Here is a 20,437-nt window from a genome sequence, read left to right on the forward strand (position 1 = left end):
ACTTAGAAATTATTAATAAGATACCTAGAAAAGTCCAAAATATTTGAAAATTAAGCAGTATCCTTCCAAATAAAAATGTCAGCAAAAAATCATAAGATTAGAAATATTTTTAACTGAATAATAATAAAAATACAGCATACCAAAACTTGTAGGATGCAGCTAAATAATTTGTTAAAGGAATATTTGTAGCTTTAAGTGGTTATAATTAGAAAAGAACTCCAATAAAGATGTTAAAAAAATTTTAATTAAAAAAAAGGCTCTAAAAATAAAATTCTATGTGTGCTTGAAAAGAAAAAAAAAGGTTTATAGTTTGATCTAAGCTTCCACCTTAAAGTAGAAAAAAATATGAGCAAAACACAATAGAGAGGCTTCTCTTTTTAAATATTTGTATTATCTGTCAGAAGTTCCCCTTTTTCATTTTTAATACTGGTGATGTCTTCTCACTTTTTTTCTTTATCAGTCTTGGCAAGTGTTTATTTTATTAGTCTTCTTCTAAGACCCAATTTTTGGCCTTGTTAACCCACTCTATTATATATTCAATTCTTATTTCATTAATTTCTGTTTTCATCTTTATTATTTCCTTCCTTCTACCTTTGGTTTATTTTGATGTTCTTTCCCAGCTTTTTAGGTTGGATGCTTATATATTAATTTGTAAGCCTTTTCCATTTTCTAATATGTTAAATTCAGGGTGTAAAATTCCTTTCATGAACTGCTCTCGTTGCAACCCACGTATTTTTGATACGTGGCTTTATGATCATTCAATTCCTAATGCTTTTAAATTTCCATTGTGATTTCTTCTTTGACCCTTTGGTCATTTAGAATTTTTTTTAAATTCCAAATATATGATGATCTCCTAGTTATCATTTTCTTATTGATTTCTGTCTTTGGTCACTATGCTCGAATCTGTGCACCTTTATTCAATTTCTCAGCCTCTTGGCCTCTTTCAGAATTGGTAGTTGATTGAAGGGGAATGGACCCAAACATAGAGCTTCTTTCTCTGGGTCTACTTCGCATCCAGGATTTTCTTACCATAATTCTCTTCACTGCTTTGTTGATTCTTCAGTGCCTTCAAATTAATTCTCATCTATTTTGTCCAGTTTTACTAGCTGTTCTCAGTAAGAGGCTTGATCCAAATTATCTAGTCTGCCATTACCAAGTGCAGAACTCCTGCTGATGGTGACTTAATTGTTTTAAGACATATAGAAAGAATGGAGATCAGAAGATTTTGTGGATAGAGAGACCAGTAAAAGACCAGTGTGAATAAAAAACCAAAACTTTGCCCAAAGAATAGGGTGAAGAGGAGAAATAAGATGATGCTTGTATTAGTTATCCATTGTTGCAAAACAAATCACCACAAACTTGGTGACTTAAAATAACATATTTATTATCTCAGAGTTTTTATGGGTCAAGGATCCAGGCATTGCTTAGCTGGGCCATCTGCTTCAGAGTCTCCAACAAGGTTGCAATTAAAGTGTCAGCTAGAGCTGGGGTTGAATCTGAAGGTACAACAGAGTACATCTGAAGGATCCCCTTCTAAGTTTATTTACATGGTAGTTGGCAGAATTCAGTTCTTTTGGAGCTATTTGACTGAGGATCTCAGCGTCTAGCTGATTGTTGACTACATTTTCCTTGTCACATAGTTCTCTCCATGGGGGACCTCACAGCATGGCAGCTTGCTTTATCAAAGCCAGCAAGTGTGAGAGAATGCTGGCAAGATGGAAATTACGATCTTATGGAATGAAATCAAAGAAATTATATTCCTTTACCTTTGCCATATTCTACTGATTAGAAGCATACCATGGTTCCCACCCATAATCAAGGAGAGGGGATTATGCAGGATGTGAATACCCGGAGGTGGAGCTCATTCAAGGCTATCCTTTACTTTGTTTGCAGCAGTATTTACTCATGTATATAATTAAGTTCTCCTTTTCTCTGAAAACCTCAGAGAAAAGGGACAGCAGACTAGAAAGACAATATAGTTGATATATGACAGACAATTTCAGGAAGAGCAGCAAATAAAACATCAAAGCCTAAGTAACATGGAAAACAAGATTAAGTTTCAAAGAAAGAAATTATGGTTAGACAAAAATTGAACTATGAAACGATTCCTAACCTCTTCTAAGATTTAACTTGGGAGTAAGGATTCCATGAGGCTATATAGCTGAAGAGAAGCAAGTCCACCTTGAGGTCTGCAATGCTTATGTAGAAAAAGAAAACAGTATTTTGCATGATGTGAATTGGTTTTGCCTGTTATAGTCTTCAGAGAATTTAACGTGACTTACAAGTTTCTTCATTAACATTTGATATATGTTTTTCAGATTTATTTTTTATTAAACATCTCAGTGTAACTTTGAGGGTAGAGGATGTATTCTTTTTATCAAAGTATGTAGTTGCATTACGGAAATGGGAAACGGGAAAAAAGTAGGCCATTTTGTTCTATTCTTTGAAACTAATTTTCTAGTTTACCTGTAGAGTTCATGAACAATTACATGGTTGGAAATCGATTTTACAAATATTAAAATGCACAACTGTGCTAATAGATTTTTTATTTTTTTTATATAGGATCCAAATGAAGATACAGAATGGAATGACATTTTAAGAGATTTTGGCATTCTTCCTCCAAAAGAAGAGCCAAAAGATGAAATTGAAGAAATGGTTTTACGTTTACAGAAAGAAGCAATGGGTATAGTTGTGCATTTGGTGGGCTGGGTGAAGGGAATAATACAGTTATGACAGTGATCATGTATTTCATGAATTTAGAGGGAGAGATGACATTAGAAATAATTTAAATCCCACCCATACTTTTGAAATTAGGATGCTGACCCCTTAAAGTTTCTAATTCATGTGTTGAAAGTTACATGCTAGTTAATATCAGAGCTGAAATGCCCTGGTATCTAATCTAGTGAGCTTTTTTTCCCTCTGTCATATTTCTCTACCTTGTGATTACTTTCTGTTTCGATCATTCTATATAAAATGTATTATTTGTTAAAATTTCCAGGTACTTGAGGAAGTCTAAATTTATGAGGTCTAATTGATTTTCACATCTGCTTTTAAATGCAGCCTGGTAGTTCTGTGAACTCTGAGGGAGTAATAGCACTTTAAACAAACCTGAAGCAGTCAGCCACAATATAGTTTATATGCTGGAGAAACTGCAACATTAAAGATATTCTTGATCTCCATTTATCTAATATATTGTTTTTTCTAGACATGTGACTCTAAAGTAAAATTGGCTTTTAAATAACTCAGTTATCTACAACTTATTTTGTTTTAGTTAAACCATACGAAAAGATGACTCTTGCACAGTTGAAGGAAGCTGAAGATGAATTTGATGATGAAGATATGAGAGCTATCGAAATATATAGGTACAGTGATTCATTTGGATAATTTATGAGTTTTTGAATGAAGTATTGTAAGAATGAAACTAAGGAAAAAGTCCTTTTTTGTCTACAGACTGTATTTTACAAAGAACAAAACTAACTTTTAACATTTTAAAATTAACTCACCTTATATAAGATGGATTTTTTTGGACCTTTTTTGCCTTTGCTTAAATAAAAAACTATTCAGTAATATACAGTAGAACTTCATCAAGTTACATGTGAATAAAGTGGAAAATATCAATAGAAGGCCAATAAAAAGAGGGCCATGGTTTTCCTTCTAGCCTGATGTTTGTCAAGGGTTTCTGTCATTTAATGAATAATTAATTACCAGTCATAAACAAATTCTTTCAGAAATTAGAACAGGTGCCTCGGTTTCCCAACTTATCCTGATACAAATACTTGACAAAGAAATTGCAAAAACAGAATGGTACAGAAAAATATCTCCTATAAATATAGGTACGAAAAATTTTGACAAAATATTAGCAAATTAAGTCCAGCAATTTAAAAGAAGAAGAATACATTCCAATCAAGTGGGATTGGTCCCAGGAATACAAGGTTGTTTTCACAGGAAAAAAAATCAGTGAATTGTGTTAGAAGCAGCAATACTCTGGTAGCAATGAACACACCTAGAATTCAGCTCTTGATTCACAATACTATTTTCCAATAAAAGGAATCAGTGATTCTTTTTTTTTTTAAGATCTTTATTGCAGTATAATTGCTTTACAATGATGTGTTCCTTTCTGCTTTATAACAAAGTGAATCAGCTATACATATACATATATCCCCATATCCCCTTCCTCTTGCATCTCCCTCCCACCCTCCCTATCCCACCCCTCTAGGTGGTCACAAAGCACCGAGCTGATCTCCCTGTGCTATGCTGCTGCTTCCCACTAGCTGTCTGTTTTACATTTGGTAGTATATATAAGTCCATGCCACTCTCTCACTTTGTCCCAGCTTACCCTTCCCCCTCCCTGTGTCCTCAAGTTCATTCTCTACGTCTGCGTCTTTATTCCTGTCCTGCCCCTAGGTTCTTCAGAACCATTTTTATTTTTTAGATTTCATATATATGTGTTAGCATATGGTATTTGTTTTTCTGTTTATGACTTACTTCACTTTGTATAACAGACTCTAGGTCCATCCACCTTAACTACAAATAACTCAATTTCGTTTCTTTTTATGGCCAAGTAATATTCCATTGTATATATGTGCCATATCTTCTTTATCCATTCATCTGTCAGTGGACACTTAGGTTGCTTCCATATCCTGGCTATTGTAAATAGTGCTGCAATGAACATTGTGATACATGACTCTTTCTGAATTATGGTTTTCTCACGGTATATGTCCAGTAGTGGGATTGCTGGGTCGTATGGTAGTTTTTAGTTTTCTAAGGAACCTTAGTTTCTTAGAAAAGGAGCCTTAGTTCCTTTAGTTCTGTTTTTAGTTTTCTAAGGAACCTCCATACTGTTCTCCATAGTGGCTGTATCCATTTACATTCCCACCAGCAGTGCAAGAGGGTTCCCTTTTCTCCACACCCTCTCCAGCATTTATTGTTTGTAGATTTTTTGATGATGGCCATTCTGACTGGTGTGAGGTGATACCTCACTGTAGTTTTTATTTGCATTTCTCTAATGATTAGTGATGTTAAGCATCCTTTCATGTGTTTGTTGGCAATCTATATATCTTCTTTGGAGAAATGTCTATTTAGGTCTTCTACCATTTTTGGATTAGATTGTTTGTTTTTTTGATATTCAGCTGCATGAGCTGCTTGTAAATTTTGGAGATTAATCCTTTGACAGTTGCTTCATTTGCAAATATTTTCTCCCGTTCTGAGGGTTGTCTTTTGGTCTTGTTTATGGTTTCCTTTGCTGTGCAAAAACTTTGAAGTTTTATTAGGTGCCATTTGTTTATTTTTGTTTTTATTTCCATTTCTCTAGGAGGTGGGTCAAAAAGGATCTTGCTGTGATTTATGTCATAGAGTGTTCTGTCTATGTTTTCCTTTAAGAGTTTGATAGTGTCTGGCCTTACATTTAGGTCTTTAATCCATTTTGAGTTTATTTTTGTGTATGGTGTTAGGGAATGTTCTAATTTCATTCTTTTACATGTAGTTCTCCAGTTTTCCCAGCACCACTTATTGAAGAGACTGTCTTTTCTCCATTGTATATTCTTGCCTCCTTTATCACAGATAAGGTGACCATATGTGCATGCGTTTGTCTCTGGGCTTTCTATCCTGTTCCATTGATCTATATTTGTTTTTGTGCCAGTACCATAATGTCTCGATTACTGTAGGTTTGTAGTATAGTCTGAAGTCAGGGAGCCTGATTCCTCCAGCTCCGTCTTTCTTTCTCAAGATTTCTTGGCTATTTGGGGTCTTTTGTGTTTCCATATAAACTGTAAAATTTTTTGTTCTAGTTCTGTGAAAAATGCCATTGGTAGTTTGATAGGGATTGCATTGAATCTGTAGATTGCTTTGGGTAGTATAGTCATTTTCACAGTGTTGATTCTTCCAATCCAAGAACATGGTATATCTCTCCATCTGTTGGTATCATCTTTAATTTCTTTCATCAGTGTCTTATAGTTTTCTGCATACAGGTCTTTTGTCTCCTTAGCCTAGCTATTTTATTCTTTTTGTTGCAATGGTAAATGGGAGTGTTTCCTAACTTCTCTTTCAGATTTTTCATCATTAGTATATAGGAATACAGGAGATTTCTGTGCAATCGTTTTGTATGCTACTACTTTACCAAATTCATTGATTATCTGTAGTAGTTTTCTGGTAGCATCTTTAGGATTCTCTCTGTATAGTATCATGTCATCTGCAAACAGTGGCAGCTTTACTTCTTCTTCTCTGATTTGGATTCCTTTATTTCTTTTTCCTCTCTGATTGCTGTGGCTAAAACTTCCAAAACTATGTTGAATAATAGTGGTGAGAGTGGACAACCGTATCCTGTTCCTGATCTTAGTGGAAAAGGTTTCAGTTTTCACCATTGAGGATGATGTTGGCTGTGGGTTTGTCATATATGGCCTTCATTATGTTGAGGTAAGTTTTTCCTCTATGCCTACTTTCTGGAGGGTTTTTATCATAAATGGGTATTGAATTTTGTCAAAAACTTTGTCTGCATCTCTTGAGATGATCATATGGTTTTTCTCCTTCAGTTTGTTATTATGGTTTGTCACATTGATTGATTTGCATATATTGAAAAATCCTTGCATTCCTGTGTAAACCCCACTTTATCATGATGTATGATCCTTTTAATGTGCTGTTGGATTCTGTTTGCTAGTATTTTGTTGAGGATTTTTGCATCTATGTTCATCAGTGATATTGGCCTGTAGTTTTCTTTCTTCGTGACATCTTTGTCTGGTTTTGGTATCAGGGTGATGGTGGCCTCGTAGAATGAGTTTGGGAGTGTTCCTCTCCCTGCTGTATTTTGGAAGAGTTTGAGAAGGTTTGGTGTTAGCTCTTCTCTAAATGTTTGATAGAATTCACCTGTGAAGCCATCTGGTCCTGGGCTTTTGTTTGTTGGAAGATTTTTAATCACAGTCTCAATTTCAGTTCCTGTGATTGTTCAGTTCTTGTGATCTGCTTATATTTTCTATTTCTTCCTGATTCAGTCTTGGAAGTTTGTGCTTTTCTAAGAATTTGTCCATTTCTTCCAGGTTGTCCATTTTATTTGTATATTGTTGCTTGTAGTAATCACTCATGGTCCTTTGTATTTCTGCAGTGTCAGTTGTTACTTCTCCTTTTTCATTTCTAATTCTATTGATTTGAGTCTTCTCCCTTTTTTTCTTGATGAGCCTTGCTAATGGTTTATCAATTTTGTTTATCTTCTCAAAGAACCAGCTTTTAGTTTTATTGATCTTTGCTATTGTTTCCTTCATTTTTTTTCATTTATTTCTGATCTGATCTTTATGATTTCTTTCCTTCTGCTAACTTTGGGGGTTTTTTGTTTTTCTTTCTCTAATTGCTCTAGGTGTAAGGTTAAGCTGTTTATTTGAGTTGTTTCTTGTTTCTTGAGGTAGGATTGTATTGCTATAAACTTCCCTCTTAGAACTGCTTTTGCTGCATCCCATAGGTTTTGGTTCATCATGTTTTCATTGTCATTTGTTTGTAGGTATTTTTTGATTTCTTCAGTGATCTCTTGGTTATTAAGTAGTGTATTGTTTAGCCTCCATGTATTTGTACTTTTGACAGATTTTTTTCCTGTAATTGATACCTAGTCTCATAGAGTTGTGGTCAGAAAAGATACTTGATATGATTTCAATTTTCTTAAATTTACCAAGGCTTGATTTGTGACCCAAGATATGATCTGTCCTGGAGAATATTCCACGAGCACTTGAAAAGAAAGTGTATTCTGTTGTTTTTGGATGGAATGTCCTATAAATATCAATTAAGTCCATCTTGTTTAATGTATCATTTAAAGCTTGTGTTTCCTTATTCATTTTCATTTTGGATGATCTGTCCATTGGTGAAAGTGGGGTGTTAAAGTCCCCTACTATGATTGAGTTACTGTTGATTTCCCCTTTTTATGGCTGTTAGCATTTGCCTTATGTGTTGAGGTGCTCCTATGTTGGGTGCATAAATATGTACAAATGTTATATCTTTTTCTTGGATTGATATCTTGATCCATCGTGTAGTGTCCGTCTTTGTCTCTTGTAATAGTCTTTATGTTAACGTCTATTTTGTCGGATACAAGAATTGCTACTCCAGCTTTCTTTTGATTTCCATTTGTGTGGAATATCTTTTTCCATCCCCTCACTTTTAGTCTGTATGTGTCCCTAGGTCTGAAGTGGGTCTCTTGTAGACAGCATATATACAGGTCTTGTTTCTGTTTCCATTCAGTGAGCCTGTGTCTTTTGGTTGGAGCATTTAATCCATTCATGTTTAAGGTAATTATCGATATGTATGTTCCTATTCCCATTTTCTTAATTGTTTTGGGTTCGTTAGTGTAGGTCTTTTCCCTCTCTTGTGTTTCATGCCTATAGAAGTTCCTTTAGAATTTGTTGTAAAGCTGGTTTGGTGATGCTGAATTCTCTTAGGTTTTGCTTATCTGTAAAGGTTTTAATTTCTCCATCAAATCTGCATGAGAACCTTTCTGGGTAGAGTAATCTTGGTTGTAGCTTTTTCTCTTTCATCACTTTAAATATGTCCTGCCATTCCCTTCTGGCTTACAGAGTTTCTGCTGAAAGATCAGCTGTTAACCTTATGGAGATTCCCTTTTGTGTTATTTGTTGTTTTTCCCTTGCTGCTTTTAATATTTTTCTTTGTATTTAATTTTTGACAGTTTGATTAATATGTGTCTTGGTGTGTTTCTCCTTGGATTTATCCTGTATGGGACTCTCTGTGCTTCCTGGACTTGATTATTTCCTTTCCCGTATTAGGGAAGTTTTTAACTATAATCTCTTCAAATATTTTCTCAGTCCCTTTCTTTTTCTCTTCTTCTTCTGCGACCTCTATAATTCGAATGTTGGTGCATTTAATGTTGTCCCAGAGGTCTCTGAGACTGTCCTCAATTCTTTTCATTCTTTTTTCTTTATTATGCTCTGTGGTAGTTTTTTCCACTATTTTATCTTCCTGGTTACTTATCCATTCTTCTGCCTCACTTATTCTGCTATTGATTCCTTCTATAGAATTTTTAATTTCATTTATTGTGTTATTCATCATTGTTTGTTTGCTTTTTAGTTCTTCTAGTTCCTTGTTAAACATTTCATGTAATTTCTCCATTCTGTTTCCAAGATTTTGGATCATCTTTACTGTCATTACTCTGAATTCTTTTTCAGGTAGACAGCCTATTTCCTCTTCATTTGTTTGGTCTAGTGGGTTTTTAACCTTGCTCCTTCATCTGCTGTGTGTTTCTCTGTCTTCTCATCTTGCTTAACTTACTGTGTTTGGGGTCTCCTTTTCGCAGGCTGCAGGTTCATAGTTCCCATTGTTTTTGGTGTCTGCCCCCAGTGGCTATGGTTGGTTCAGTGGGTTGGGTAGTCTTCCTGGTGGAGGGGACTGGTGCCTGTGTTCTGGTGGATGAGCCTGGATCTTGTCTTTCTGATGGGCAGGACCATGTCCGGTGTTGTGTTTGGGGTGTCTGTGACCTTAGCATGATTTTAGGCAGCCTCTCTGCTAATGTATGGGGTTGTCTTCCTGTCTTGCTAGTTGTTTGGCATAACGTATCCAGCACTGTAGCTTGCTGGTCTTTGAGTGAAGCTGGGTCTTAGCATTGAGATGGAGATCTCTGGGAGAGCTTTTGCCATTTGTTATTCCGTGGAGCCAGGAGGTCTCTGGTGGACCAATGTCCTGAACTTGGCTGTCTCACCTCAGAGGCACAGGCCTGACACTCTGCCAGAGCACCAAGACCCTGTCAGCCACGTGGCCAGGTATGTGGGGAGCTTCTTGCCTTTTGGGAAGTCTGAGATCTTCTGCCAGCTTTCAGTAGGTGTTCTGTAGAAGTTGTTCCACGTGTAGATGTATTTCTGATGTATTTTTGAGGAGGAAGATGATCTCCACGTCTTACTCCTCCGCCATCTTGAAGGTCTCCTCCGGAACCGGTGATTCTTAAAGTATTGCTTTATTCAACAGTGTGAGTTGAGAAAGAACAGTATGAGTCTGGGGCATTTTGTAGTATCAGAAAGTTAAGGCAGTGCTGAAAACTTTTTTCAAGGCACAGGAGCCACACTAAAAGATCTCAGATTGGCCAGAGTTGGAACAACTTGAACAACAAAATTAATTACTATAATATTGAATTATAAAATAATAAAATAATTATCCTTGAGTCCTTATCCTATAGTGACATAGATAAGTAAATGAATACATGAAAAAATTCAGAGGAAGTAACAGTTCTTCCTCACTGAAGAATTCCAATTAATAAGTGTAGACAGAATGAGGAAAATAGAAAGATCATCATTAAAACACCACAGTAATAATCCTCCATGGGCAGGATCTGCTGATAGATGCTAAAATGAGTGGGTGAATGTTTAAATAGAAACCCAAATTTGAGGGATTTTCCAAAAATGACTGGCCAAGTAGACAGCAGGAAAGGTGAAGTAGAAAGCTCCAAGAATCCATCTGTCCACCTAGGTAGCAATTGTACTGGCAGAAACGGTCTGATATTATGGCTTTGGAACTCTGGAGTCTATCTGAACACTTGTAGCTTACAGCATAAAGCTTGGCTGGTAAATTTCAGTTAGTATTGGTTGATTTCAGTTCTTGGTGTAGTAACAGCTATCCATCCCTCACCCCCCAGCCCCATGGCAGGCAGCTGTTTCAACAGCATCCTGTGTTTCTTGCTGGATCCAGGTTAGGCAATAAGGACTTTGTCCTCAAATATCAGGATTCTGTGATCTGATTGCAGATTGCTGCTCTGAATGCAGAGGTACAGACCCAGAGACTGGCATTCATTGTGTTAACCCTCATTGGCTCACGTGGCTTCCAGGAGATTTTAAGGAGCCACTTCTGGTTTCTTTTTTTTTAACATTCAAAAACAACCATATATATGGGGGAATGTAGAAAGCCTTGGGAAAGTTGAAGGCTCAGAAAAGACCTGAGAAGACCTTATGCTTTCACCTGAGGCTGATCCTGGCACAGACACACCCAATGTAAAAACACAAAAACAAAAACATGGATTGTAAGAAGAATCTGATTTCTAGAGTTACCAATTGAATAAAATATTCAGTTTTCAATAACACAAAAAAATCAGGTGTAAAAAGAAACAGGAAAGTATGGCCCAGACAAAGGAACAAAATAAATCAATACAAAATATACCTGAGGTAGCCAAAGTGTCAGACTTACTAGACAAAGACTTTAAGACAACTTAGTTAAAGGTGCTCAAAGAGCTAAAGGAAGACATGGACAAAGACAGGAGAACATAATATGAACAAAATGAGAATAACAATAAAGAGATTGGAATTATAAAAAGGAACCAAAAGGACATTCTGAAACTAAAAAGTACAATAATTGAATTGAAATATACACTAAAGGGCTTCAAAAGCAGATATGAACCAGCAGAAAATAGAGAAAATTTGAAGATAGGACGATTCAAAGTATTGAGTCTGAGAATAAAGAAGAGAGAACAGAGCCTAACTGGCCTTGTGGTACACTACTAGGTGAACTAGCATATATAGTATGGGAGTCACAGCAGAGGAAAAGAGAAAGAAAGGGGCACAAATCATATTTGTAGAAATAATGGCTGAAAACTCCCCAAATTTGACAAAAGGCATAAATCTACAAATCCAGGGTGCTCAATGGACTCCAAGAAGGATAAACTCAGAGACCCACACAAAGACACATCCCTTAAAAAGACTATCAGCCAATTTCTCCTCAGAAATCTTAGAGGCTGCAACAGAAAAAAAAAAGCACTTGTCAGTCAAGAATTCCATATTTGGCAAAACTATGCTACAAGGATGAAGGAGAAATTAAGACATTCCTAGATAAAATCTAAGTGAGTTTGTTACTACAGCAAGTCCCCTACATATGAATGAGTTCCATTCTGAGAGCACACTCGTAAGTCTAATTTGTTCATAAGTCCAACAAAGGTAGCCTAGGTACCCAAATAATACAATTGGCTATATAGTACTGTACTGTAATAGGTTTATAAACCTTTCACACAAAACATAAAAAACAAACACAAAAAATAAAGAAAACATTTTTAATCTTAACCTTGGAAAGTACAGTAGTATAGTACAACAGCTGGCACTTCTTAGCAGTACCAGCTACATCACTGCTGCTTTTTCGCTTGTTTCTGGACATCCTGGGCTTGAAATAAAGATGCTGTACTACTGTACTGTATACAGTACTGTACAGTAAAGTACCAAAAGTACAACCACTTGTAGAGGATGCATGCCTGTGACAATGTACACAAGACACATGAACTAACTGACGTGATTGGACATGCAAATGCACGTTCGCATCTTTTAAAGTTTGCAACTTGAAGGTTCGTATGTTGGGGACTTACTGTACTAGAATTCCCCTAAAAATTAGCTAAAGGAGTCTGTCAGCCTGAAATTAAAGGGCACTAGACCGTAACTCAAAACCATACGAAGAATAAATATCATAGGTAAAGGTAAGTGTATAGGTAAATATAAAAGCCAATATTACTGTATTTTTGGTTTTTAACTCCCTTTTTTCTATATGATTTAAAAGGCAAGTTTATAAAACAATAATTATAAATCAATGTTAATGGACACAGTATATAACAATGTACTCTGTAACAATAATGAGATAAAGAGGGAGGGATGAAGATGTATAAGAGCAGAGTGTTTGTATGCTATTGAAGCTAAGTTGGCATTATTCACAGTAGGTTATTGTAAGATATTAATTTTAATCCTTAAGGTAATCACTAAGAAATAACTAAAACCATACAGAAAAGGAAAGAGAAAGGAAATCAAAATGGTATACCACAATACAAAAATACAAAAAGAAGCAATGATGGAAGAATTGAAGAACAAAAAGCATGTAAGATATAGAAATACAGAAAATAGCTAAATGGCAGAAGTAAGTCCTTCCTTTTCAGTAATTACTTTGTTGTGTCAGTCCCAGCCTATCAGTAGTGATGCTATTGGCTAGGAATGCCTGAGGCACTCACCTCCTGTATTACTCATAGCTGTGATTGGACTGGTTCCTGTGGTTTGTGTTATGAGTGTAGGATGCACTTCAGCAAGAAACTTTGAGAGAACTTCGAGGAACAAGATTTATTCCTCAGAAATCCTGAAGAACACACAGCATGCCTGAGGGCCACTCAGCCAGGTCTGGTGGAGGGGTGGGAGTGGGACCTGGGTCTGTGCCTTTATTAGAGTCCATTGATGGGGTATCTAGGTTTCACGGGTTGTCTCTTTATTGGCTAATGTAGAGCATAAGAGCTGGAATTAGAGCACAGGAAGGGAGAAGAGAGGTCACTCAAGTGGTCAGTTATCTAGGTTACCCAGGGCTCTCTGAAAGAAAGACTTTCATGGGTGGGAGCAGCCTAATTCCTTATCTGGTTGTTTTGCTAGTAGCTGTGTCATACAGTTGGCAGTATGGTTTTCAAGATGGATGTCTTTTGAAATAGGTGCCTCAGTAATCAAAAGCTTAATGTCAGGCACTTACATTACATACTTTAAATGTACATGGATTTTAAATTAATCCAAGTAGTCTAAAATTAAATGCATAATGAATAAAAAGAAACACATCCAGATCCTGGAAACTAAGCAATCTTGAGAAAGAACAATGTTGGAAGACCAATACTTCCTGATTTCAAAACTTACTACAAAGCAACAGTAATCAAAACAGTGTTATAGTGACATAAGGATAGACATACAGACCAGAGGAATAGAATAGAGAGACCAGAAGGAAACTCTCTCATAAATAGTCAAATGATTTTTCAACACGGTGTCAAGAACATTCAATGGGGAAAGGAAAATCTTTTCAACCAAGGGTGCTAGGAAAACTGGATACCCACATGCATAAGAATAAAGTAGGACTCCTACCTCATATCATATATAAAGATTAACTCAAAATGGATCAAAGACCCAAATGTAAGAACTAAAACTATAAAACTGTTCAAACAAAACACAGGGGGAAATGTCCATGGCATTGGATTTGGAAATGATTTCTCAGATGACACCAAAAATAACAAAAGGCAACAAAAAGGAAAAAATAGATAAATTTGACTTCATCAAAATTTAAAATATTTGTGCATCAAAGGACACTATCAAGAAAGTGAAAAGACAACCCACAGAATGGGAGAAAATATTTGCAACTTAGATATATGATAAGGAATTACTAACAAGAATATATAAAGAACTCATAAAACTCAACAACAAAAAAACAAATAATTAAAAAACATGCAAAGGACTTGAATAGACATTTCTCCAAAGAAGGTATACAAATGGAAAATAAGCACATGAAAAGATGCTTAATATCATTAGTTATTAAGCAAATGCAAATCAAAACCACAGTGAGTTTCCATTTCACTCCCACCAGGGTGGTTATAATAAAGAAAACAGAAAAATAACAAAAGTGTTGGTGAACAGGTGGAGAATTTTGAACCACCATACATTGCTGGTGGGAATGTAAAATGGTGCAGTCTGGAATTTCTTCAAATATTAAACATAGAATTACCATGATCCAGCAATTCCACTCCTAGATATGTACACCTAAGAGAATCAAAAACACAAAACGTGTACATGAATGTTCATAGCAGCAGCATTCACAGTAGCCAAAAAGTACAAAGAAACTTACTGTCCATCAACTGGTGAGTGGGTAAACAAAATATGGTGTATTCATACGATGGAAAATTATTCAGCCATGTAAAGAAATGATGAACTGGTACATGCTACAACAGGACTGAACCTTGTAAATGTTATGCTAAGGAAAGAAGCCAGTGACAAAAGGTCACATTTTATATGATTCTACTTACATGAAATATTCAGAATAGGAAAATTTATAGAGACAGAAAGCAGATTATTAATTTCCAGGGCCTGGGATGGGGGGATAGGGAATAACTACAAATGGATATGGGGTTTCTTTTCGTACAGTAAAACTATTCTGGAACTAGATAGTGGTAATGGATGCACAGCTTTGCGACTATTTTAAAAATCACTGAGTTATACACTATAAATCGTTGAATTTTATTGTATATGAATTATGTTACAATTTAAAACTAAAGATTTTGGAGGAACTGGAATTCTCATAATATGATAACTTTGGGAAATAGTTTGGCAATTTCTTCTAAAGTTATATATGCATTTAACATATAACCTATCAGTTAAATTCCTGGATATTTACTTGAGAGAATTGAAGGTATATGTCAATACAAAGACTTGTACATGAATATTCATAATAGCCAGAAACTGGAAACAACCCAAAAGTCCTTCAACATGTTAAATGAATGCAAAGTGAATGAATAAACAAACTGTAGTGTGTTCATGAAAGGGAATACTACTCTGTAAGAAAGTAAGCAAACTACTGATACACACAAACTTTGGTGAAATTTGAAAACATTATATGGAATTAAAGAAGCCAGACACAGGAGAGTATCTGATACATGATCATATACATCATTTTTAAAATGAAAAAATAGTTTCCAAAATTGATACAATAAGAGAGAGAAAAGCGTAATTAAGAAGATAACCTGCTTCCTAAAATTTATTGTATAGCTGATTTTTCTCTACTTTTCAAGGCACAGATAATCCCTATGTTTTTATTAAGATGAAAAGCTTACTAATAAATTGCATATGACATTGTTACATTTATTGATAATATAATCTTACTGTCACAATCAGACAAGGCTAGTACAGACGGGAAATAATAGACTCATGGATCTTAAGTTGGTTAGTCAAAATAATCACCTAGCTTTACTACTAAAAATTTTGATTTCTTGTGTGAATTGATTTCATGATAATATAATAAGCAAAATTCAGACTGGGGGAAAGTTTGGACAAGCAATCTAGTTTCCTTCAACAAAGAAATTTCTAGGGGAAAAATAGATGGAAAAGAATCTATGTATTAAATGAGATTTAAGAGATGTAATAACCACTCTTTAAATCTAATTTGGATTCCCATTTGAATAAACAAACTTTAAAAATGGGGCCAGAACTTAATGCTACTGAACTGTACACTTAAAAATGGTTAACATGGTAAATTTTATGTTATGGATATTTTGTAACAATTAAATAAAAATTTTAAGTGGATAAAATAGGATTATTTGAACAATATCTGAATATATTAAGGAATTACCATTGTTTTAGATATGATTATGCCATGTGAATTAAAAATTTTAAAGTATCCTCGTCTTTTAGAGATATATAATGAAATATTTACAGATGAAATGACATGATGTCTTATATTTGCTTGAAAATAGCCCTTGAAATGGGGAGTTAGTGGGGGTTGAGATGAAAGAGAATTGGCCATAGAAATTATTGATGGAAGATGCACACATCTGGGTCGCTTTACTACTGTAAGTGTTAATAACCATCCATAATATGAAGTTAAAAATACACGTTCCTGAGACCAGTACCAAGAGGTAATATTCAGTAACTTGGGGTTGAGTCTCAGGAATATGCCCATCTGTGGAACCTGCCATTCCCAGGTAATTCTCATGTGGGATGTCCACATGCCTCAACTTGATAAATACTGCTTTAGATTAATCTCACTTTCGAAACATAGATGCAAAAATCTTAAATGAAATATTAGCAAATAAAACAGTATTAAAATAATCATATATAGTGAATAATTAGGGTTTATTCAAGGAATGCAAGGATCGTTCAATAATCACAAATCTATTGATACAGTCACGTCAGCAGAATTTATTAAGATAATGCTAGCTGCTGTAACAAGCAAGTGCAAAATCTTAGTGGTTTCACACAAGAAAGTTCCTCACTCACAGATGATGCATGTTTTACAAGCTTCTTCTGAGCAGCTCTTCTCCAGGTGATGACTAGGGACCTGGGCTCTTTTTTTTTTTTTTAATTGGAGTATAATTGCTGTACAATGTTGTGTTACTTTCTGCTGTACAATGAAAAGAATCAGCTATATGTATACATATATCCCCTCCCCCTTGGACCTCCCTCCCACCCCCCCCACCCCATCCCACCCATTTGGTCATCACAGAGCACAGAGCTGAGCTCTCTGGGCTCTACCGCAGGTTCCCACTAGCTATCTGTTTTACACATGGTAGTGTATTTATGTCAAACCTAATCTCCCAATTCATCCCACCATCCCCTTCCCCCACTGTGTCCACAAGTCCATTCTCTACGTCTGCGTCTCTATTCCTGCTCTGCCAATAAGTTCATCTGTACCATTTTTCTAGATTTCACATATATGTGTTAATATACGATATTTGTTTTTCTCTTTCTGACTTCACTCTATATGACAGACTCTAGGCCCATCCACATCTCTACAAGTGACCCAATTTCGTTCCTTTTTATGGCTGAGTAATATTCCATTGTATATATGTACCACATCTTCCTTATCCATTCATCTGTCGATGGACATTTAGATTGTTTCCATGTCCTGGCTAATGTAAATAGTGCTGCAATGAACATTTCATTAGGGGCTTCATCATCTCAGAATCCTTAACATCCAGGCTTGTGGACCAGGAAGACAGTATGAAAGATGGGATGGGACATTTCAGAGATAAGTCCTAGAAATGTACATATCATTTTCACACATGTTCCACTGGCCCTAATCTAACTGCCAAGGATGCTGGCAAATATAGTCTTTCTGTGAGTCCTGGAAGAGGAAGCTATACTGATGAACACCCAAACAGTCTCTGCCACAGAGATTAAAGAGATATTACACACAGAATTTCTTTCCCTTGCATATTCCACATCAGAAGTACAACTCTAATTCTGGTCACCAAATTCTAGTAGTATTTCAGTATCTCTGCTCTCACTTTGGATCTAAGGAAAAAGGAACCTGTAGCCTTTTAAAGTTTTACTTATTGTTAAGAAGAGAAAATTCTGTAGTAGTCTTGATAGTGCTGATTTAAAGCAAATCCCTCATTTAAAGCCAAAACAAAAGAGCAATGACAAAAGAAAACCTTTAAGACTTTTTTATAAAGCAGTTTTAGGTTCACAGCAAAATTGATGGAAGGTATAGATTTCTAATATACCTCCTGCCCCACACATAACATAACGTCCCCCATTGTCAATATTCCCCACCAGAGTGATATATTTGTTATAATTGATGAACCTGCATTGATACATCAGAATCACCCGAAGTCCATAATGTACATTACAGTTCATTCTTGGGTTTGGACAAATGTATGATGACATATATCCATCATTATGGTACCATTCACAGTATTTTCACTGCCCTAAAAATCCTCTGTGGTCTGCCTATTCATTCCTCTCCCTTGCCAACCCTTGATCTTTGTACTGTCTCCACTGTTCTGCCTTTTCCAGTCTGTCATATAGTTGGGATCATATAGTATGTAGCCTTCTTAGATTGGCTTCTTTCACTTAGTAATATGCATTTAAGTTTTCTCCATGTCTTTCCATGGCTTGATAGCTCATTTCTTTTTAGCACTGAATAATATTTCATTATCTGGATGTACCACAGTTTATTTATCCATTCATCTACTGAAGGACATCTTAGTTGCTTTCAACTTCTGGCAATTATTTATTTGTTTATTTTTGGCTGCATTGGGTCTTCGTTGCTGTGCACGGGCTTTCTCTAGTTGCGGTGAGTGGGGGCTACTCTTCGTTGTGGTGCGCAGGCTTCTCATTGCGGTGGCTTCTCTTGTTGTGGAGCACGGGCTCTAGGCGCATGGGCTTCAGTAGTCATGGCACGCAGGCTCAGTAGTTGTGGCTTGCGGGCTCAGTAGTTGTGGCTTGCGGGCTCTAGAGCGCAGGCTCAGCAGCTGTGGCATACAGGCTTAGTTGCTCCGTGGCACGTGGGATCTTCCCAGAACAGGGATCAAACCCGTGTTCCCCCTGCATTGGCAGGTGGATTCTTAACCACTGCACCACCAGGGAAGTCCTCAACTTTTGGCAATTATGAGTAAAATTGCTGTAAACATCTGTGTGCAGGTTTTTGTGTGGACATGTTTTCAACACCTCTGGGTAAATATCAAGGAGCTTGATAGCTGGATCAAATGATAAGAGTATGTTTAGTTTTGTAAAAAAAAAAAAAAAAAACGGCCACACTGTCTTCCAAAGTGCCTGTACCATTTTGCATTCCCATCAGCAACGAACGAGAGTTCCTGTTTCTCCAGTCCTCTCCAGCATTTGGTGTTATCAGTGTTCCAGATATTGGCCATTCTAATAGGTGTGTAGTGGCCTCTCATTGTTTTAATTTTGTTTTCCTGTTGACATAGATGTGGAGCATCCTTTCATATGCTTATTTATCATCTGTATATCTTCTTTGGTGAGGTGTCTGTTAAGACCTTTCGCCCATTTTTAAATCAGGTTGTTTTCTTATTGTGGAGTTTTTAGAGTTTTGTATATTTCAAATAACAGTCCAGTTCAGATACGACTTTTGCAAATATTTTCTCCCAGTCTCTGCTAAGGAGATAGGTTCCTAGAGACAACTGTTACAGGGGTTTTCTGATCACCAGAGTAGGGGATACTAGGGCACAATTGGAACGTTAGTTCCAGATTCCCCAGTTTCTGGATTGCAGCGGAGAAAGCTGTTCCCTTGGCAGACCAGTTTTGCAAAGTTGTTCGGGGAGTCTTCCTGGTAGCCCAGTCTGGAGCCTCCTCCTTCATCTTTCCATTAAGTTTGTAAAGCACTTAATTCCTCAGATTAAGCTTCTTGCTGCTTAAAATAGCTAAAGGGCTTTCTGTTTATGAGACTGAATCACAGCTGGTATGACTGTTAGGTGAAAAATGCAGGCCATTGAACACTCTGTCACTTCCTGATGGCAAAGCCAACCCAGGTTTTTATGTCTTTCCCTGCCCAATTCTGTTGACAGTAAAGAAAAATGAGGAGGAGAAGGTGGAAGAGTGGAGGAAGAAGAAAAGTAGTTGATAGCTGCACCATTAAGTAGGGCATAGTGCCATCATTGGAACAAAAACTTTTTGAAAATTCTGAAATATATTAAGCCAATGAGATCAAATTGAGGGACATTAATGATAGTGATGCCAAATACTCAATGCAAACAAAATAGGGCTCCCAAAAGCTCTCTGGAGTGACTGTCAGTTCTGAATATCTGGGCCAGTAGAAGGAAAATTGAAGACCTTCAGTTTGAAAACTGAGAGGGCCCTAGACTTGGATTACTGTTCTTGACATTCTCCTCTAGGCTTAATTTTGCTTGGATTACTTGTTATATAAAGTGAGTGGTCTTACTGGACATGTTTCTAATATGTGAAATAAGGACACAGTGTTTTAAAATAGACCCAGGATTTTGTATATATTCAGGTATGGTGAAGCCAACAGATCAGGAGATAATTATTATTATTATTATTATTCACAGGTCTCAAGAGTAGGGGGCATGCCCCACAATGCAGGGCCACACAGGGAAGCACCAGTTGGTCAAGAGGCAGGAGGAGGGAGAGGCTAAGATGGATATGAGCCTTTATGTAGTTTCTGTGGGAAAGACGAGCTAGGCAGGGTAAGCAGACTTAGGATTGGCTAGTTGGAAAAAATTTGGCAGGCT

At 36.3% G+C, this 20,437-nt stretch overlaps 1 protein-coding gene across 1 annotated transcript in view; it reads left to right on the forward strand.

The window, feature by feature from the left end:
• Window positions 1-2,568: 2,568 nt before the first annotated feature.
• Window positions 2,569-20,437, forward strand: part of PDCL2 (phosducin like 2) — a gene marked incomplete at its 3' end in the record, with an annotated part of 32,004 nt that continues 14,135 nt past the window's right edge. The window contains exons 1-2 of the mRNA XM_082653960.1: window positions 2,569-2,683; window positions 3,272-3,362. Coding sequence (XP_082510086.1) covers window positions 2,653-2,683; window positions 3,272-3,362 — 122 coding nt within the window. The 5' untranslated portion in view covers window positions 2,569-2,652. The remainder of the gene's footprint in view (window positions 2,684-3,271; window positions 3,363-20,437) is intronic.

The sequence above is a fragment of the Grampus griseus genome, assembly GCF_964374135.1.
Source record: "Grampus griseus genome assembly, chromosome: 4".
Lineage (NCBI taxonomy): Eukaryota > Metazoa > Chordata > Mammalia > Artiodactyla > Delphinidae > Grampus > Grampus griseus.